The sequence below is a fragment of the Uloborus diversus genome, unplaced genomic scaffold (assembly GCF_026930045.1).
Source record: "Uloborus diversus isolate 005 unplaced genomic scaffold, Udiv.v.3.1 scaffold_334, whole genome shotgun sequence".
Taxonomy (NCBI): Eukaryota; Metazoa; Arthropoda; class Arachnida; order Araneae; family Uloboridae; genus Uloborus; species Uloborus diversus.
The window spans coordinates 60969-83322 of record NW_026558499.1 but is presented as its reverse complement, the minus strand read 5'-3'; the positions used below and the strand labels follow the sequence as shown (position 1 = coordinate 83322).

Below are 22354 nucleotides of genomic sequence, written 5' to 3'. Positions count from 1 at the left end.
CTTTTGCATCAATACAGCAGCAATTCCCTGAAGTGAAGCATCTGTATTTAAATAGAAATCATCATTCCAATTTGGAAGAACCACAAAAGGCTGCTTAAAAAAGGTAGACTGGAGATCATCAAAAGCTTTTTGGTGAACATCATTCCATTCAAAAGGTTTATTTTTTGCGGTTAATTGTGTCAACACATGGGTGCGTTCAGCATACTTGTGAATTAAATGCCTATAAAATCCACATAACCCCAAGAATTTCTTGACCTGTCGCACGGTGCGAGGTGGGGCAAATTTGGTAATTTTGGCAATATTAGAAGTAATAGGTTGAATACAGTTGTGTGATATATGAAATCCCAAATAATCAATTTCGGTCTGGAAAAAAACACATTTAGATGGCGATAAAGTTAGATTATGTTTGGAGAGAACAGAAAAGACAGCCTCGAGCTTAGATACCATCTGGTCAAAGTTTTCGGCACAAACCAAAAAGTCGTCTTGAAATGCATGAATTCCGTGAATTCCTAGCAATTTTAACTCATCAATTAACTGATCCACGGCAGATTGGAAAATGTTGCTACTTACCTTAAGGCCAAAGGGCAAACGGTTATGAGCAAAAGAGCCAAATTCGGTCGAGAAAGTCACAATATCTTGGAGATGATTGGGAAGGAGAATTTGCCAATAGGCCGAATGCAGATCTAAAACGGTATAGTACTTATAGGATGAGACGGCATTGATTAACGTAGAAATTTTGGGAAGTGGGTATGTGGAACTTTCGATGACGGAATTTAATAATCTTAAATCTAATGCCATACGGTACTTAGGTGGTTCATTAGGCCCAGATTTCTTACGTACCATTATCATCGGACTCGCATAGTGGCTCACATTTCTAGAAATAATTCCAGCCTCAATTAATTCATCCAATTCTTCCTGAACCTGTCCTTTTAACGCCTGAGGAATTTCAAAAGGTAAGGCCTTAATTGGATTATTGTTACGCAAAATGACTGAAGGAGTGACAATGTCAGAACACCCTAAAGCTTTGACAGATTTACTAAACACAGAAAAATTTTTCATCAAAATGTTTAATAAAATATCTTGTTGTGAAGTATTTAAGTGATCTAATTTAAAATCTGAAGGACTCAGTTCCTCTTTCCTGATTTTTAATACTTCGTCTGATGCAATAATTTGGTGACAAAATTGGGATTGATTGCTTGAGCATGTAGTTTCATTCAAAGAATCATTTAAAATTTCAAACTGTTCAGTGACATGACCCATTACCATACCTTTATTTAAATGAAGAGGATTGTTACCAATATTTCTGATAATAGAGGAGAAATTATGTTTCTCGACTAAGTGCACAGCGGGATGAATTTCACAAGTTATGTCATTAACGGTAGGAATAAAATAAATTTCAGATGATTTGACCGGTATGTCAGATAACGAAAAATTAGCAATGGCAGTTTCCCCCGGTTGGATAATTAATTTGTTTTTAAGAGCAACAGAAAAAGCCTTGTCACTATGCAGAGAATTAATTTTGGCCAAATGTTGTGAGATGTCAGTTTGAGGCATTAAAGGAGCTTTAAAATTATCAAAAGTGGCACTGCCGGTCTTAGTGTCAATTAACACATTGAAACGGGTTAAAAAATCATAACCTAATATCCCATAAAAAGAGGAAGGTGCAAAATCAGCAACAAAAAATGGGTGCTTAAAGAAATTTTTACCAATTTTAAATGAAACCTCAGCGCACGCAGAAAATGATAAGTTAGAATTTACAGTCCTGATTGTGACAGTGCGTGAGAGAAATCTGCATTTTGTCAAAGATTTTATCTGTTCGAAAACAGCCTTTGAAAATAAGCTGACCGAAGATCCTGAATCCAAAAGCATTGGGAATATCTCATGACCAATTGAAATATTAAGTATAGGTAAGTCGCTAACCTTGTTATCAGAATGAACATTAAAAATGGATTCGGATTGTTTGCATTGAGATTCATCGGGCTTTGAAAATTTCGACAAAAATTCCCCAATAGTATCTTTACCAATGGAGCTATTTAAAAAGGTATGTAAATCTGGATATGTATTATGTTTCTTACATTGAACAGATTCAGTCTCCTGTACACTAATATTTTGAGGGACCAGAGATGAGAAATCAGTTACCGAGGCCAAGCCGTCCCTCATGGATGACCCCCTCGCCAGTTTAAATTGTCTCCATTTTGTGTTGGAGTATTAAGTCTTACTTCCGGCGATGAAAATCTGTTTTGCGACGGAAATTGTTGGGGTGGAACAAAATGGTTGGGGAAATTAAAGTTACCACGTGGCCTAAATGGAATACGAGGTGCAAAGAAATTTTGACTTTGAGGCCTATTTTGACCTTGATTTGAGAAATTGTTAAGGGGTTGACCCCCATTGTAAATCCGACAATTAATCATTAAGTGGTTTGTTCTACCACAAAATACACAAAAAGTGTTATTAGAATTTTGAGAGACTTTTTGCTGGGGTTTGGGCAAAACAGTTTTCTCATTAACGGAAGAGACGCGAATGTACAAAGGACATTCAACAAGTGGGTGTGGACTTTCCCCACAAAGACGACAATTTGACATTAATTTAGTGACACATGTTGTTAAAGATCGTAAATTTTCGGCCAAGGCATCTATTTGCACTTGAGCACTAGTCATAGCATTTGTCAATTTTGGTTGGCCTGTTACATGTAAACAGTGTAACTTATTAGCCTTGTCGACTAAATCGGTAAACTTTGACGTGTCGACATCAAGTAGTTTGTCCTTGATATTCAATGGTAAAGCCGCCAAAAATTGGTAAGATTTTATTTGGGTGAGGGCAGCACTATCCGTAATAAAAGGATATGCTGAGTGAGCAGCACGTTCAACACGATGTGCTAAACTCTGAATACTCTCATGAGTTTCAAATTTGATATTTTGAAATTCTGAAAGGGACACAGAAGAAGGGGTATGCATTTTGAAAAATGCACGCAATTTGTCACAAGCCTGGTTAAAAGTCATAGACTCCAAGCAACTGGGATTGGTCGCAAAAAAATACAAGGCAGAGCCAGAAAGTTTTGACTTTAAAAACATAAGAGTCGTGGGATCATCCCAACCGTTTAAATTCTGCAAGTCCTTAATTTGTGATATAAAAAATTCAACAGTTTCTGGCTCGCCTGAATATGAGGGAATGGGGAAGTTAAAATTCCTACTCGCCACAGCACCTTGAGGTGACTCATTGGCCATATTCACACCTTGGGGTGGGTCGGTTTGAGTACTATCAGTTGACATGGCAACAAATGTGCCGTCTTTTACTTTAGCACAAAAATCAATGAGCATCTAATATAATTTTCACTTAATTCACACGGTGCAATCATGAGAAACAAAAATTTTTAAATGCAAATATTGTTGAAAGCATATGCACACATGAGAATAAATGCAACTAATAAAATAAAAAATGACATCAAATTTTTGAACTAAATTAAAAATATAAAATTAATATATCCCCCCATTAACATCACAGAAATACAAAGAGCCATATGAAAAAAACAACAAAAGTGCATATGCATTCAACTTCAGAAAAAAAAGGCATTCAAGACCTGGTCAAAAACGGCGCCATTTTGTCGTGTTGCGCGATTAATTTTGAGAAATTATACGAAAACCAAAGAGAAAGCGATTTTAGGCCGTGGAAGTGGAAGCATCGCTGCCGCGCATAACCTCAGACCAACGACTGCCTTGAATGCCCGAGAACCAAAATTTAAAAGAGACTTACCCGGGGGTGGTGTGTTAGTTGACGATAGGAAGCACAAAAATAATTACCATACATTCTTTATTCAACGTTACTTCAAAGCAGACATGAAGATAGGCACTAGGCGTGGTGATCACCAGAACATTTCACTTAGTATAAAAAAAACAAATGTGAGGAATACAGACTTAAGAGTTCATGAATGGAGCTGGGTTTTGTTGCTAAGTTCGTTAACGATCAAAAAAAGGTAGAGTTCTCGCGGAGGGTGGTGGAATATTTAAATTGAAATGGGAGAAGGACGTACAGTTCTCTATGAATATGGTGGGATGTTATCGAGGGATGGCTTTTGATAAAAAAAATGTCCGTTGCAGGCCGATGTACGTTGAGACGAAAATGGTGCAGGCTGTAATCACCATGGTGACAACGTTGAGCTCGTCACACGCTTAAAAAGGAATCAGGATACTTTCAAGGTAATTGCGGATCCATGCCGTCACCTCATGGTATGTAGATCATCGAAGAAGTAGTTACATTAAGGGGACGATTCAGGTGCACTCTGCGTGCCGCCATCGGACGCCATCATTCAAACAGGTGATGGATCATCAATGCACTCATCTTCAGCTGCGACGAAGTACGGTCTTGATTAATATATTTTAAACATATATGAAAAAATGAAACGTTCACCTCATGTTGAGGTTATTAACGATTTTGCGGCGAGCAACGGCCGTCCCCAGACGCCGTGCACCGATGCTTCATTATCGCCATCATAGAACAAAAACCGGAGCCGCAGAAAATGCGACCGAGCGGACAGAGAGCAGCAAGTAGAGTGAAGTCGGGTGGAAAAATGAATCGGCAAATGAGCGATCAGATCCGGGTACGCGGTGATGCGCGGGAACCAATGAGTGCGTTTGGCGCCCAAACAACGAAGGGAAGGGGACGCTACGCCATTTTAATGGCCGACAAGAAGATGCAAAAAAATCAGATCGACGCTTGAAAAATTGACAAAAAGCTAAACGATGGGAAAAGTGAATAAGTCATATTTTTATATCGTAAAGTGTGCGAAATTTAACGGGGGAACGCGGGGAAAACGTGGAATGCACAAGAAAATAAAAAAACAACAAAATGGGGGAAGAAAACGATTACAATGACCGAAAACATGGGAAAAATGTAAATGGGTAAAAAATGTGATATGCATTATCACATGCTGTTAATAAAATTGACTTGAATTTCAAGTTTAACTGAAATGAGAAAAAATGCAAGCAAATTACTAACGTTAATGAAAATAATTAACAATCCACTTTTATTTCAGGTTTCGTTGCATTGTGCCTTATCCACCTAACAGTGACTATGAGTTAGAATTGAAAGTTGGTGATATTGTTTATGTTCACAAAAAACGCGAAGACGGATGGTATAAAGGTACACTGCAAAGAACTGGTAAAACTGGACTCTTCCCTTCAAGTTTTGTAGAGGGCTTTTGATTAGCACAAAATTTTAAATAAGTACTTGAAAAGTCTCCACAAATTCGGCTCTAGTGCTGATTGTACCGAATGCTGTGCATTGCCTTACGTACATGGGCCCTCTGAAAATGCCGAATCTCAGATATCACTGTGGTGTGGTTTTTCGAGGATAGAATTCATCATTGCTGCTGCATTCTTGGGATCAAAATTTCAAAAAATATCAAAACCATTTGGGCATTTGTGTTTTTGAGTTAAACCTTTTCCTTACAGCAATAGTGCATATGTTGTACCAAGAGAAAAGTCTCTCTTTTTTTTTTTTTTTTTTGCTAGTACACTGAGTGTATCCATAGCATATCCAAGTGAGATTTTATTTATTTATTCTTTTTTTTTTTTTTTTTCCTGGTACAACAGTTGTTTTAACCAGAATTTTATTGCCTGAAGATTGAAGTTCAAGTTTTGCCCAGTCCAATTTTTTTAAAAAAGCTGCCTTATTTGTTGTAATTATTTGATAAACTTGAGTGTACACTACATGTGTGTATATGTTTTTTGAAGTATCAATGACTACTTGATATTTTTTCCTTTCTGTTAACAACTTAAAGGGAAAGTTGTCATTGAATTTAATAAAAAGTATTAAACTCTTAATTGTATATTTTCCCATAATTCTTTGCTTTTAGATCATAAGTTCTTACTTCTTTAGTTGTTAGATATCTTCTCACTTAGTAAAGTAACCATTGTTTAAAAAAAAAATAAAATGCAAGAAATCAGTAAATTGTCTCCCCATTTAAATATTTGTTTTAAAAGTTGCTTAGAAATATGAACAATAGTCTGTTAAGTTATATAAAGCATTTAGCTCTTTTAGTGCATTTAGTTGAATGAGTTATGTCACTGGTAGGCCTTATCATAATTTTTTTGGGATGTAACTTTTCTTTCTTATTCTTTTTAATTAATATATCTTGATATATTTTGTGATTACTTTTTGTCATGATGTCAGTACAAGTTAAAATTTTTTATAACATTTGGTTTATATATTCAAAGGAAAAACAAATGGACCTTTGAGGAAAAAAAAAGTAATTATTTTTGCTATTCTTAAAATCTTGGCAATGTTTCATAAGAATGTAAATGAATGTACTTATTCAAAACTCTGGTTTTGAAACTTAATTTACATTGAACAAATGTCTATGGTTTTTATATTTTGCTGAATAATGTGATTTTTGACTAATAATTGTTAACAGCAGATTGTGGATCTTTTCATTTGTTTATTGAATGCTGCATACATATAGGAAGTGTGATGCCAAATATTTACTTATGCTTTAATATTTATGAATTTTTTTAAAACTATTTATAGCAATTTATGCTGTTATGAACATATTTTTATTAGTGAATAGGTTAGGATTTTCTAATTTATTTATTTTGCTTTACTGATGAGTTTTTGTGTATTTTTTTTAAATGATACTAATAAAAGACATGTGCCACTAAATTCTTTTTTTTTTTTTTTTTTTTCAAAATCATGTATTATTTAAAATAATTTTGATTAGGATTTCTTTTGAAACAAATCATTCTATTCATTTTGAGCAGATCGCAAACATTTTGTTTACATCAATGTACTTAAGACACAAATTTATAATTATAAAAAAAAAGTATTATAAGACTTTTAAGTCACAGTGGGGGTCCTATTTTTCAATGCATGGAAAATGAAACTATGAAAAATTTTGTGAATGTAGATGTGTGTGTATATATTTATATATATACTTATCCTTTTGTTTTAAATATGAGGAAATGACCCCTGCTATTATGTAATTATGTGCAATTGCAGTACATTCAAATACAGAAATCTCTCCCTTACTATCAACACGAGGAGCTTGCCATAAAAGAAGCATTAGACATACCTTTAATTGAAATTCACCTTTATTTTAGATGAAATTGATGTACAGAAACAGATAAAAAATACATGAAGAATAGCAGTTTAGTTTTAAGAAATTAACTTGTGAACTAAAAACATTTTGACAGAAATAAATTAAAATCAAGCTATTTGTAGTATCGATCAGAAATTCCTTTACATTTAATATGTTCAATTTATATTTTAAATAAACTTTAAAATGTGTTCAAATGATAAAACAATAACAACAATAAGAAACACTAAAAATATGAAATGTTAGTTTGAGTATAAAAATTTGGCCACCCTCTGCATACTGTGCAACTAAGAGTGAAGCATCAAGTAGGTATGGTATATGAGAATGTTTACTGTGTTGCTTATTTGTCTTAAGTACAATTGCTGTTCTTTTTAAGTAAGAAAAATCTAGAACATTGTATTAATGAAATCAATGATTTTTATAATTATATTTTTCTTTAGTGTTTTAGATTTTTTTTTCGTGTACAGCTGTACAAAATACAAAGAATACATTAAAAAATATTTTGTTTTAATCAATGCATTTAATGTTTTGATGCAAAAGTAAAATCTATGTTGTCTTCTTTTGATAGAACTATAGTTATTTAATGATGTATTTATGTATATTATTTTTGTATTTATGTAAATATTTTGAGAGTAACATAATTCGAAAAATCTTATATTGGGCCATTCCATAGAATAATGCACATTTTGTCCTGCACTTGATACCTTATCTATTTATTAAAACAATTTTTAAAAGGACAATGAAAATTTTTTGCTTAAAAAATTACTAATGTATGTGTTTTCTGGAGCAAAAAATTTGTTCATTACCTTTTAAAATTATTACTGTTAGTGAAATACATAGGCTGTTATGTACAGAAAAAAAAACTTTTTTTTCCTGGAATGGCCCTATTGTATCATAAGAATTGATGATTGAAAAATAAGTTTACAATTAGATTGATGATCTTGAAATTTCTATTGTAAAAATTAATATGATTTTTCTTAATTACATCATTTATTATTTTTTGCAAAATTATTCTTATTTTTCAATATTACTCCCTCCCTCTTTTTTATTCAGTCCAAAAAAAAATGCTTTTCTACTTAATTATTTTTATCACAATTGTGCTTGAAAAACAACTGCATGTATATATTTTTTATTAAATGACCCTTTTACTTATTAAGGAAAATTTGAAGATACAAAACATATCAATTTTTAACAAAATATGTTTACTTCTTTTTCATAAAAAAAAACCAACAAATAAACATATTTTACCAATTGCTTGCATCATGAAAGAAATAGCATGTGAAAAACTTCTATCAAAATTTTGCAAGAAAAATAAAAGTCTTAAGAGTGGAATGTTGAACAGGAAGTTTTTGCCCGTGTTTGGCATTTTTTTACGATATAGAGATATAATTTTGAAAAAGTACTCACAACCATGAAGTTTTGCTTTTATAGATCTTTTTTAAGTAAGAACTTTTTGTTATTTAGTAACTACAGTCGATGCCCACTTGTATCAAAATCAAAGGGACTGAATGAAATTTTCTTTATAGCTGTAATTTCATTATAAAAAGCTGAATTACACGCAGTAAAACCATGAAGGGGATTTGAACCTATTATGTTATAGCCATAAATTCGCTGCTTTGCTATAAATGGGCGTGACTATATTTGAACTCTTTGAACTTTAAGTTCTGATGAAAGTTTTCATTCTGCTGATAACAACATTTTATTTAGATTTTGCTTACATTTTTTTTTCATTTAGAAAATCACAGGTATGTGTATGTACTAATCAATAACTTTTAAAATGTTTACTTCCTGTAATTAGTGACATTTTAACAACACTTTGATCTACACTAAATAACAGTTCAAAAACACCATAAATTTTGACTGAGCAGAAATGTGTATGCTCAAAATCTATTTTATGAAAGTGAAACACTTGCATGTGATTTTTTCAGTGCAACATGCCCGTGTTTCACTGGATCCGCAGTCCTAGACATAAAAATTTTTGTTTGTGCTCAGCACTTTGTATAGAGTTGATTGGTGCTTATTAACGAACACTTGTACATTCCAAGGTTACCCAGTGAGCAGTTATGTGGCATTGACTCGAAGTTAATTTTGAAAGTGACCCCTGTGGGGTATGTGTACATAGTTCAAGTTAATTTATATTTAATGACGTTTCTAGTAGGACTTAGTCATTGACTGTTTTTTACTGTCTGTTTATATTTATGATTGTTGTATTGAACCAAATTCAGGTCATTTCCTAACCCTTTCCAATCTTTAGAGTTTGCAATACCAATGTTTCTAGTACCGGTGTATTGGTTTGATATTTGTAAACATTTAGTATAGGTAAAAGCTAAATGTATGGAGAATTTTCATTTAATATGTGTTCAGATATATATCTATATATATAAATTTGCAAAGAGTGTAATGTAAAAGTATTTTATTGTTTTCCATATTTCTAATGAAGCTTTGCCCTTCTAACATTTGTGCTGGAAGATATTTGATTGTTTCTTTGGATTGAATTTTACTTGAATTGTTTTCAAATTTGTTAGAGCAATGTTTTGTTTTTGTTATTTATTTGAATAACTATCAAAAGTAAAAATTGCTTCAAAACTTATATTTTACCCTACAATACTGAAGGTGCAAATGTTATGAAACAATATGTTGTAACATAATCATAATATTTAGTGCATTTATGAATTTATGGATAGGATAACAGTACCGTATGTCAATTGTGCACAATGCATTCTTATGCACAGTATTATTGATTTGCAGATTGTTGCATATTTTGATATATTTTAGGCTGGCTATAAGAAGTACAGTATTTTCAACATAAAATTTTGAAAGTTAATGTTAAATGGGTGACACATAATATTAATTGCCTCTGTTGATGAATTGTCCAGAATATAATAAGAATCATTTTAGCTAAAATCCATGAACACACACCAAAAAAAAAAAAAAACTAAGAAATGAAATGTAGCAAATAAAAAAATTTTATATCAGAATAATGTGCTTTAGTAAATAAAATTTAAAAACGTTATTTCAATCATATATGTTTTAATACAAACTAAATCATCTGGGAAAATTTCTTTTGGCAAATGATGTCATTGATTGGTGATTTGCTCATTTTGCAACGGTCTGGTTCATGATGTACTGTCTTGTTAACTATTTGACGAAATAATTTCTTTACTAATTTTGCGTTGTAGTTGAAGCAATGTACAAATAATCTGCTCTTAAAAGATATCCGTCTTACACAAAAAAATTCAAATATAACATTGTATTATAATACGTGAAATACACCGCCAGCTCAGTCATTTCCAGCCGAGGACTGCAGTTTCGTGCTTATTAGCACTCATCAGCCCGGCATAGGAAAGTGACTGAGCTGGAGATGGAAAACCTCTTAGGGAAGCCAAGAGTGCGAAACAGACTGGTAGCTAATATGGAATTAGCAGACCAGACGAGTGACCGAAGCAATGGTTTAGTTCAACTCGAAGATTGAACGCAAGGCAAGGTACATTCAGTAAATTACCGCCCATTAGCCAGGGCTAAAGCAGAAATACGTGAAATACACCGCCAGCTCGGTCATTTCCAGCCGTGGACTGCAGTTTCGTGCTTATTTTGCCTTGCGTTCAATCTTCGAGTTGAACCGAACCATTGCTTCGGTCACTCGTCTGGTCTGCTAATTCCATAGTAGCTACCAGTTTGTTTTGCACTCTTGGCTTCCTTAAGAGGTTTTCCATCTCCAGTTCAGTCACTTTCCTATGCCGGGCTGATGAGTGCTAATAAGCACGAAACTGCAGTCCTCGGCTGGAAATGACTGAGCTGGCGGTGTATTTCTGCTTTAGCCCTGGCTAATGGGCGGTAATTTACTGAATATATTGTATTATAATATTTGCATCCTTTGCTTTTGAGTACAACATTGTTTTGTGATCATGTTTGATTTATTGTTTATAGAGACTTTATTGAAGACATTAATATATTACCAAAATACCCGTATTAAAATTAATCTTTGGTATTGTGATCACTATAGTGTCCCTGTTAACATGTGCTTTTAATTATATGTAGCATTTTAAAAAGTACTTACCTAGCGATGCACCGTTTCTAATGGAATTTGCTGATTCAATGTGATATTTTGAGTAAGTGAAGGTAGCTGTTGCTAGTGAAGGTAGTTTTCTGTGTTGTATAAGTATTTGCAGATTGGCTTGATAGGTTGAGTGAATATTACTGTGCATTTCAAAGCAACTAAAATGGTAGTTTTACAATAGTAAATAGCGTATGCAAATTGTTCCTTATACAGAGTGTTCCAAAAGTGGGTGTACCCCCATTTTATTCTTTATATTATGTAAGTTATGGGTGAATGTTTGATGTACACAATTACTTTGAAGTCTTAAGAGTCCTAAACATCGGTATGAACACCATCCATGCCATAACCCAGCTGTACTCTGGGCTATGATCTTGCAGATGTTTTGCAGCAAAACATCCCCAAATCCCTGATGTTCCTCAAAACATCTCCAAATCTCCGATGTTCCACAAAACATCTGTGAGAACATAGTGCAGATATCACCTGTGTCATGACATGGATGGTGTTCCGACTATATTTATGACTCTTAAGACTAAAGCTATTTCATTGAAAGGGGCTACTTAAAAAGCAAGTCAAGTCATTCGTTTCTTCATTTTTTCAAAATCATATCCCATATCGTGCTACGACAACACGCTTCCAAGCCTGAGATGTTCAGTGCATCAGTTGATTCCACCTTGGCAACGTGCCGTATTAAAGGCAGTTCACTTATCGGCCATCCCGTTTTTTGACGTGACGGACTGCCGAACAAAAACAGGGTAGCATTCACATACGATCACCGTACATCAATCACTGGCTGAATTCACCCACCAAAGAGAGGAGTGTGCTGCTTGGCGGAAACCAATGAAATGCCGTTCTAGTTTTAACGGCCGTCAGATATCAAGGTTCTTCTAATCGAAACCGGTCCTGTCCAAGACGGCTTGCTGTCATGGCAACTAGCAAAGAAAACCTGTTTCGGGAGGAAAAAAACGTGATGGACAGAACGGACGGCCGACATGTGAACAGGGCCTTATCCGGCATGCCGAAAAAAGGCGAAGTTGACCAGCATGCCAAGAAATTCGAATTTTTCGGCTTGACGGATAATTTGAGGTTTATTTTGCAACAAAACAAAAGTATATATCCCCATTCAGTTCCCATCAGAAAGCAAACCACTGTAAGGAAAAAAATTAATAAATCCCGGAAGTAATTTTTTAAGTACTTCTTTTAAAAAAATATTGCATATAATATATGCTTTTTATTTATGGTAGGTCATTATAAATGGATTTAATTATATGCCAATAAAGCAATCAATTCGGAAGCAATCTTCGTTACTGCGATTTGTTCATATTTTTTTAAAAAATTATTTTATGTTTCTTTTAGAGATGTAAGTTTAACTTTTAATTATTGAATAGCTACGGAAAAATTTTTAGCACTGGTTTAAGGGTGGTAACTTACTGCTTAAATGTTTGCTTACTTAGTTTTAATTTAATTTTTTATAAAATTATTCGTTATTAAACTTTTTTTTTGTTAAAATAACAAATGACACTGTTTGATGCTAATGAGATATGTATAAAACTTATATTCGTTTTTAAGCTGAACATATATTTTTTATAGTATTATTTTTTTCCTAACCTCGATTTTTCTGGCATGCTGGAAAGGACCAGGTAAGTGTTATTGGAATCCTGGTGACTCTCAAATTTTGTGGCATGCCGGATAATGGGGGGTAATACGATAATACCCCTAATGGTTGTTTGTTTTTAACGCTGAATATATATATATATTTAAATTACTACCATCTTTGTGATGCTGGTAGACAATGGCTACTATTCAGAATTCCTTGTCTAGAGCTTTACTTAAGACTTAGAAGTAACTTTGTACATCAAACATTCAACTTTAAATAACTTAATGTTGAAAATAAAAGGAGAGTATGCTTCACTTTCAGAACACTTTGTATTGTGTGTTTCTTATCAGTATTAATTATTTATAAATTTTATACATTGAGAGACTTTTCATGAAGGGAAACTTAGAAAGGTTGACTACTCTTTGTCAGATTTAAGATTTAAGATCTAACATTAACAGAAAAAAATGTATTTTTTTTTTCTGTTAGGTTCTGGGAAAGGGAAAGAAAATGAGTATTAATATTAAGGTTTTACAATATAATTTATCCAAAGTCTTGGAACTCTGATCACAATCACCCTAGCTTAAATATTATGATTCTAAAAAATATATTAGAAACAAACTAAATCTGAGGCAAATTTTCTTGTTGCAAATAAATAATAAATATGTGTTATGCAATAGGGTTGCTCTAAAATATATTGAATTTGTAATTTTAATATGTAAGCAGAGAAAACATGCTCTGTCTTTTCTTTCTTTTTTTTTCCCCCGTTATAAATACAATATAGCACATTCAAAAAAATCATTGAACTTCAAAAGTTTTTTAAAACCTAATTACTGACGATTCAGCATTGCAAAATCAAGTAATTTAAAATAATTTTTGATATTTCTCAAGTGGATACTGCGTTTCAGCAATACTTTGATTTTCCAATCTTAATTTCACCTACATTTTTTAACTGACTTAATGTGTAAATTCAAAATACTTCTATTTGTTGTACTTTATGTGCAATATGTGCCATTGTTTATGAAGAAGGAGGGGGGATGTTTATGTTGAGTATGGAAAAATTGAATAGAATTTTTGGAACACCATATTTGAACTATCATTTAAATCGGTGCATCGCAGGCAATTAAATTGAGTCTGTGTATTTTTCACCTTCTCTTGAAGATGAAATTTTTTATCTTCTGACAGAACCATCTAAGAACACATCTGTTAGAAAATCATTTTAGTGTACCATTACTGTAAAATAAAGCAGCTTGGAGAGAAGATTATTGCCTTTCGTGTTCTTTTATTTTTACTGGGTACTTCGCCCCCTGCTCTTCCTCCTGTAGAAAGTAAAACTTAAGCAATGACAAAAGTAGACACTCATGAGCAGTGACAGATTTACTGGTTTAAAAGCCAGTTGCAATGAATATTTTGGTGCTCCTTGGAGATGTACAAAACTATATTAAAAAAAAACATTTTTTGTGTGCCGCTTCTACATCCCTTCTGGCAGTGAGTGTCCCTTGCAGTTGCAACATGGTGAATCTGCCCCTAGTTTCGAGTCGCAAAAAATAGAAGCAAAAGAAAAAAAAAGACTATGCAGGCAAGATACTTTTATTTAAAAAATTTACTAATAAACATGCTACAAAACTGCGATCAACTATCTTAACTAAAAAGAAAAAAACTGCATTCACCAAACAATAGGACCAAGGGGAGAATGCAATTATTTTCTCCACAAAAAGTTAAAATGCATTTGGTAAAAGTTTGAGAAATCCTTAGATGTTTATACATTGCTTGCTTGATATTTTAGACGTAATATATGATCATTTTAAAGCTAAAATCACTTGCAAGTTTTGCTTTGTAAATAAAAACCCTATTCTTTTTTTAACTTTCATGATCTTCATTTTTCTTTCCATTAGCATTCTTTCTTTCTAGCCATAAGGATAACAAGGACTGTCTTGTAGTGGCTTTGCTTTCAGAAGGTTTCATTTTATTAGGTAAGTTCTTCTGGTTGACATCCAAAGTTAACGAATTGCCTTCCCTATAAAAAGAGGGAAACAAAATAGTAATGTAAAAGCAATACAAGTACATTTCCATCAACGTTTAGAAATTCTAAGTTTTCAAATTCATGAATTGTAGGAAATGCTTTAAAAGATGTTCCAATAATATCAAGAAAAAAAGGGTTTGGTGTACGAATTAACTTTGGCATAGAAAGGTGTGCTATGGTGGGAGGTCAGGGAGATCTCCCAAAGATTTTCCTCATTTGGCAAGTTTTGTCTGGAGTTCGACAATTTAGACACAGTGCTGCATTTTCTTTATTTTAGAAACAATCACTGCTGTTTCTTATCAATAGATTTAGGTGAGTTGTATTTGATCATATCGTCACACTTAGAATTTTCACCAGGCAAATGAGAGGCCATATCAGCATAGTCAGAAATTAAGGTCCAGCTTTTGAGGGCTTGGTGTCCATGTAGTATAAATTGTACAAGTTTTATCGGAAAAGGGGCCTGCCTTGGCTTGGCGGCCCTGATTGCCCTCCTTCCAAAAATTTAAGTTTGAGGAGCCCCTAAGCTTTTTTTTTTTTTTTTTTTTTTGAGTCAAACTATTTTAACATGTGTAAAAATATTTATTTTTTGCATGGCTAATTGTCAATTAGGCGACAGTGTTAGTATAAATATTTTGCCAGATGTGTAATTGAGCTTCATGCAGGAGCGTTCTCTATACAATATGAAAAGTCGCATGCACTTCCCAGGTATGCTATTGTGAAACATCCAAGTATTAGTATAATTTGTGAACAGCTAATTTTATAAAATGTAACAACATTTGAAATTTGTAACCTAAGTTGTAATTAGTGGAATAACTGAAAACTTTATTTAAGCAATTTTTTTTCTGAAAAAGATAAAAGTCCAAAAAGACTCTGGTACTCAATTCTTTAAAAAATATATGCAGTTGCTGGAAGGTCAATATAATTTTTTAAAAATAATATTAATAAATAGAGCTTTGAAGAGCTTTGATCGTAACAACAGTTTTCTGCTAAATAAATGAAATCAGTTAAAAGTATTTGACTGTTGTGTAATAAATGCACAAAAACTTTTGCGATGTTGAAAGGTACAGGGCATTTTTAGACACACAGCAGTGTGTCAGCCAAGTTCGGAAATCAGGCGACACATCTGCCAGTGTGTATCTTACACAAACCATTTCAAGCTACTTTTGACCTCCTCATTTCTCAAAAACTATTAAATCTACGTGCTTGAAATTTTGTATGTCTACTATAATCCCAAATTTCATGAGTGTACCTCTTATAGTTATGGAATTATTAAGATCTGAAAAGTGTCATTTTTAATACTGACTCACTCACTCATCAAAATGTTTACGAACTTCCAAATGTCTCACATACTTGAAATTTCGCATAAAGATAGATTTTCATGCATATGTAAAGGGAAAAATCTAAAAAATCAAAAAAACTACATTAAAGTAGCAAAAAATTACGCTATTTTTTATGAGCATCACAGCATAATCACTTTACTGCGCGATTGCAAAATATTTCGCCAAATAAATCAAAACAAAAGGGCTCGTCAAACGTTGCCAAAACAAGGTTGTTGATGTTTTAAATTAACAATTAAATTTCTAACCAAAATTGGGCTTTAAACTATACTTTAAATTCCACTAAAATGAAAAATGATCCATCAAATAATTAAAATTGCAAATCTAGAGCTAAGCCTTTAAAATAAAAAATAACCAGCTTTAAAATTTATAAAATCTTTAGATCTCAATTAAATGCAAAATTTTACAAGAGGAGCAAAAATGGCAGCAATTATTTCAACAATTGAGAAATATTTTCGCCAATTCTGCATATTTTACGATCTACGTTATGATTATCCCCCTGAACAATAAATTCCAGACAGATTTTGAGATGAGTCAGCAATTTTCCTAATTGTTGACAAATCTGAGGACGTCAAAGACCAAGAACTAATGTACTTTGGCCTTGCTGATAAATGGGAAAAACAGACGATTACTGCCTAAAATTGGCGATCGCACCAAGTCCCCAGCTATCGAAATATCTTCAAAATTTCTAATAAAGAGAAACCGCAAACCAGTGAACCGTAAAAGCAGGGGAAAAAAGGAAATCGTATAGTTCTATACGTTTTTGCATTTATAATCATCTGAATTAGAACATAACCTTTGATTTAGCTTTTCGAAAAGTAATGATATCCCAACAAAAGATAAATGTGAAAAAGAAGCCAAGTTCGGTCGAAAAGAGGTTCGAGATAGAAGTCTCCCCGACAAAAAATAGTTCAGATCTAAACTGTTACCAAGTTCCATAGCAGTTCCACATAGATGTTGGATTTTCCCATGTCCTTCAATTCATTTAGAAAACAATTTTTCTCTTTCTTTGGTAATGGATTTAAAACTTGGCAAGTTTGAAAAAAAAAATAGCGATGACTATATCTTGCCACAAGTTTAAAATCCATTATCAAAGAAAGTAAAAAATTGTTTTCTAAATGAATTGAAGAACATGGGAAAATCCAACATCTATGTGGAACTGCTATGGAACTTGGTAGCAGTTTAGATCTGAACTATTTTTTGTCGGGGACACCGTCTACCTCAAACCTCTTTTCGATCGAACTTGGCTTCTTTTTCACATTTATGTTTTGTTGGGATATATTTTACTGCAAATATTTTATCACTAGATGAAAGATTTTATCACCATTTTATAGGTGACGAAGAACGAAACTTTCCAGTATATCTCAATGTTCAGGACTGGGTCTTTTTCAGAAAATTTAATAAGGCAACCCTATGTTTAAAATTAAAACAACGGATAATATAAACTAAAGTAAATTCACAGAGCGAAGGAATTGAACTTGCATTGAGTTTGAATCTAAAATTAGACCCAAACTCAATCTCTCTCGAAAGCTCTCAGCTGAAAAATTTTTCTAACATGAATATGACAGTGCAAGGGACATGAAGTGGCTTTGAACGAAAAATTCTTATTGGAGTGAGGCGAGTGAAACACCACTACCCCCATACCACTATCTTAGTGCACAGAAAATAAATACTGTCATGCCCCTATATAGCAATGTTTAAGGGACCAAATAAAAATTTCGCAGTAGTCATTCTTTTCAACCATGGATCCTAAACGGCACCAGTGTGTCACCTCTAGTTTAAACAGTGTACCTGAACTTTTGGTGTTTCATTATTATGAACTGTATTAGTAAAGTTGATTTTCTTTCAATTAACAAAACATGTGTGAAAGAGGTTAAATATACCTGGATGACATAGTTCTTTCTTGAACGTGACACGTCAAAGTTGTCTGATGTTGCCCAATGTGTGGAATAATCTGCTTTTTGCAATGTTGCAGATACTCAAGAACAGAGAGATGCTCAGCTGTTGTACAGGCACTGCGAACAAAGGTTTCTAATTCCTTCCACAAAAAAGAACTTTTCTCCTTTCTATAAAACAAAAGATGGGTATTTGGTTTAAACAATTGTTATGCTTGAAACCTGAAAATCAAACCAAGTATGGATCCAGCTTTGGAATTAGGATGGAGTTCATTACTAAAATATGAGTGCACAAATCGAAGGGGTGTCATAAGTGTAATATATCCAACACAAATAGCAAGGGTACTCTCATTAGGGCTGCACGCAAGCAAAATTTATAACACTCGATGTATTGCTATATCTGATATCGATATTTTTTTATACATTTAGGTCCCTCAATTTAATATTTTACGGAGGCTTTATTTTGCTTTTAAGGCTGAGTTGTGATCCAAAAATTTTGGGATAACACATTCTAAAACTAAAAAACTATTACAAAAAAAACTTTCAAAAAAAAAAATTTTTTTTTTTGAAATGATTTCAATGATTTTTGTATATTTGAAGAGTTTGCGGGGGGAGGGGGGGCGAACTTTCTCATGTCTTCAAAAAATTTTACTTCAGTCCACTATCACCCCTGTTTTAAGGATACTAAAAATATATAAAGGAGAATTGTTTCCCCTTCTAAATATTTGCCGCTCTGGCAGCTGCCTTCTCAGTCTATTTAGAATTTTGAATCTAAAATTAGACCTGAAATTAAGTGTACCAGTCGATCAACTTCATCGTTTTTCCAAAATTTAAAGCACCAACGAGGTACGGGGAGATATACCGTATCTCACGGTGAGCAAGACCCACACATTAAGGGGTAAACTCCCAGCTGGGCTGGTGCCCAGCACGGGGACCTTCCCCGGCGCAATAAGTACCAAGCGCGTCCGTAGTATGATACGACTATCGACCGCCGCACTCAGCCGTGCGGGGGGCCCGCTACGCGGACCCCCCCGGGCGGTGGAACCTAAGGCCTACGGCTAAGAGGTGGGGTGCGTGCGGAGAAAAGTACAAGTTTTAGAAGTTCTAAAGGGACAAAGCTTATTTTTGCTCATAGTTAGTATTGTACAATATATATATATATATATATATATATATACACACACATACTAAACATATAGTGTGCTATGCAATTTTTAGAAATTAAATTTAAATAAGTATAACGTATGCTAGTAGAGATTTAATTCAGAAAGAGCTTTGGGGTGGTAACATTGAACTACACATATTGAAATATTCATAATAAAATTATTCTTATATGCATTTTTGTTAACTCTACAAATTTGATCCGAATTAATGAGATTCTTCTGTGAAATTCTTGACTTTCTGTTTAACGACTTTCAAGGACCACAAAAAATCGGCTTCAAATAGAATGCGTCCTTAAAAAGAATACTTCTAAAACTACTGTGGAGCATCCGGGGCAGTAAAAAGTCGTCTTTAAATAGCGAAAGTAGTTTTAAAGAGATCGTCATTAAACAGATACCTACTGTATTAGATTTTTGGGGCGTTTTTTCGGTGACTGAAATACTAAGTTGAAAATATCTCTTGTCACTGTAACATTTGCTACACACATGTACCCCAGTAGAATTTCAGAACATTGAGATGATTTCATTTACCAAACTGAATTTACTTTTTGAACCTTTTGCTTTGATTCAGCCTGTTTTCATTTTCAGAAGTCAGTAACGTCAAAAGTACACCTTTGCACCGCTTTACTTCGTTCTCATTTAATGATTCTTGACTGATTAAGCTAAGGAGAGGAGACAAAGCCTGGAAGAGAAAAGAATTTCATGTAACACCATTTTAATTTGAAAGGATCAAAGTTCGCATTGTGGCGGTTAAAAGATTCGCGAAAAGAAGATAGACAAAATTTTGCTATTCAAACTGCCAGCAATTGTTTTGAAGATTTTTTACCTTAATTTTTAGAAACAAATTAGGTAACAATACGATATTTACTTTTGACATGTAGAATCCAAGTGAAATATAGCCCATAAAACAGGGACGGACGGTTTTGGAGGGGGTCATTATTTCCCTAAGAATCAGTTCGGGGACCTAAGGCCAGTATAAAAAGTTAAATTTTGTATTTTTTTGACTCATTTTTATTTTTGCTTCAAACATTCAATATCTTAATTCCGCATCGGATTTTGAACATTTTTGCAATTGAAAGTATGCATCTAGTACTAAAGGTTTGCGAAAATGTATGTATGTATAAAAGGAAACAGAAATACAAATGTTCCTATACCTACCTTTATATTGAAAATAACCGTACTGCTGTTAACTATAGGCCAATATTTTGTGTGCTGGTAAAGTTTCAGCTTTGCTGTGAAAAAAAATAATGATTAAAAACCATAATGAAATAATCATGCCAACTCTTACTTACTTTCAAACTGATTTGCAAAATTGGTTATCTTTCATGCATTTTACATATAAAGGATGTAATTGTGTGGTAAAACAAAGAATGTCATGCAGTGAACCATAAAAGTGCAATATCAACCTTTCAAATTACCCTTTTCAATTGGTGATGCTCCATCTTCCTTTTCGATCTGCGTTGGCACTAACTGGTGCTGCTTTATAAATTGCTTAAACTCCTAGGCAAAAAACAACCAGAGGTAACACAATTGTTGAGAACGTTATCTACTTTTGAAAATGCTAATAAATGGAGGGGGGGAAGCAACATATACGTAATATTGCTTAATGAGTGCGAGCAGCGCCTGACACACCTAGAGGCCCATAAAGCCCGGCTTACGGGCTCCATAGCTCCAGGGCTCCCCAAAAATGACAGACTTTATGGAAATGTGCATTTTAAAAGAACAGTTCCCTATTCCCCCCTCCCCCCTCAGCCATTGCATAACACCTTCAAAGATATCCCAACGTTTCAAAGCTTAAATTTGGGAATTTTTTGGGAGATAGGTTAATCTTCTATTCCTTCCCTTCAACAAAATCTCCACAGAGCTTGAAATTTCTTAGATTTCATTTCGATGATTCAGCAATATCATCGAAAGAGCCTTTAAACCCTTTCTTTTCAAATATGTAGCCTAAAATTGAATACAGTTTTGGACTTGCGTTTTTTAGCTTAAAAAAACAGTAAATTTCCGGGATTAGCCCCTCTCAAGTCACCAAAGATAGCTTAAAATAAAATTAAGATTTGAAAAGGAAAAATGGAATTTGAGATCTTTTCTTCCCGTAACATTGCCTAAAATTGCTTCTACGTCGATTTTGCCCGATTTCATGCCCAAAAACCCTCTCTTCCTAGCCTTTTAACTCCACCTAAAATTGACTAAAACAGCGTTTTAGAGACTTCCAACTTCGAAAATTTTCTGGGGAACATCCATTGATTCCCCTTTTTCTCCGTCCTCCCTCTGACGTCCTTAAAGAAAGTATAAAACTGCGCTTTAATTGTATCTTTTGGTATTTTTCCTTCCTTCAAAGTAATAAATTGCGCAGAATATTTCCGTATTCGCAATTCCAATAAACTGTAGAAGGCGCTGCAGTCTCTGGCAAATGGCTTTTGAAAGAGGTAAAGCAAAGATCCGCACACGTACATCTGTCTTGTCCGTGCCTAATTGCAATGTATTACCCCTTTGACTGATTTCCTAAATCACCTCAAGGTGTCCTTTCCAAGCTCTAGAATGCGAATTAAAATTATATTATGTTTTATAAATTTACCCTATTTCTTTTATGAAATTTTGATACAAAATTTGAAGGAATATGAGCAAAGGCGTCAGTTTCATTTTTTAAACTCTTTGCCCCACCTCGAAAAAGTTAAAGATTAGAAAAAAAAATTTTAAAGACTGTATGTTAGCAACACGAAACGATTTTAATCTTCCTACCGCACTTATCACATACGGTACATACTCAGTACATATTAAGGGAAAATGCAACAATATACCTACACAAATGTATATTAACAATATGGTTCTGTAATCTTTGAGGGGAGGGATAACTCCCATTGATCACCCAAGTGACGACTCTGGGGCTTAGCCCCTCTAGTCTAACTCCGCCCCATTGTGACTAAAGAGCGATGGGGGTCCAAAAGGGGGAAAAGTGTGACATCATTTTTATGGGCAGCCCCTTAACAACACCGGAACACTTTGGACGGAATTAATTGCTTTACGAGCTACTGTAAAAGCACTTACATTACTAGACGTTAAATCCATTGAGAAGGAATCGAATATTAGTATTCCTTCTCAATGGTTAAATCCCGGTTATCACAAATTTGCCATTTCAACTGCGCTTGTGCACGGACTTCAGGTTTTGGGCTTTCTATTTTAAGATTTCGTGTTGCTTGTTTA

At 33.7% G+C, this 22354-nt stretch overlaps 1 protein-coding gene across 1 annotated transcript in view; it reads left to right on the top strand.

Moving 5' to 3' along the window:
• Positions 1-5198, top strand: part of LOC129233323 (E3 ubiquitin-protein ligase SH3RF3-like) — a 39273-nt gene extending 34075 nt beyond the window's left edge. The window contains 1 exon segment of the mRNA XM_054867372.1: positions 5030-5198. Within this exon segment, the coding sequence (XP_054723347.1) occupies positions 5030-5198 (169 nt within the window).
• The last annotated feature ends 17156 nt before the right edge of the window (positions 5199-22354 follow it).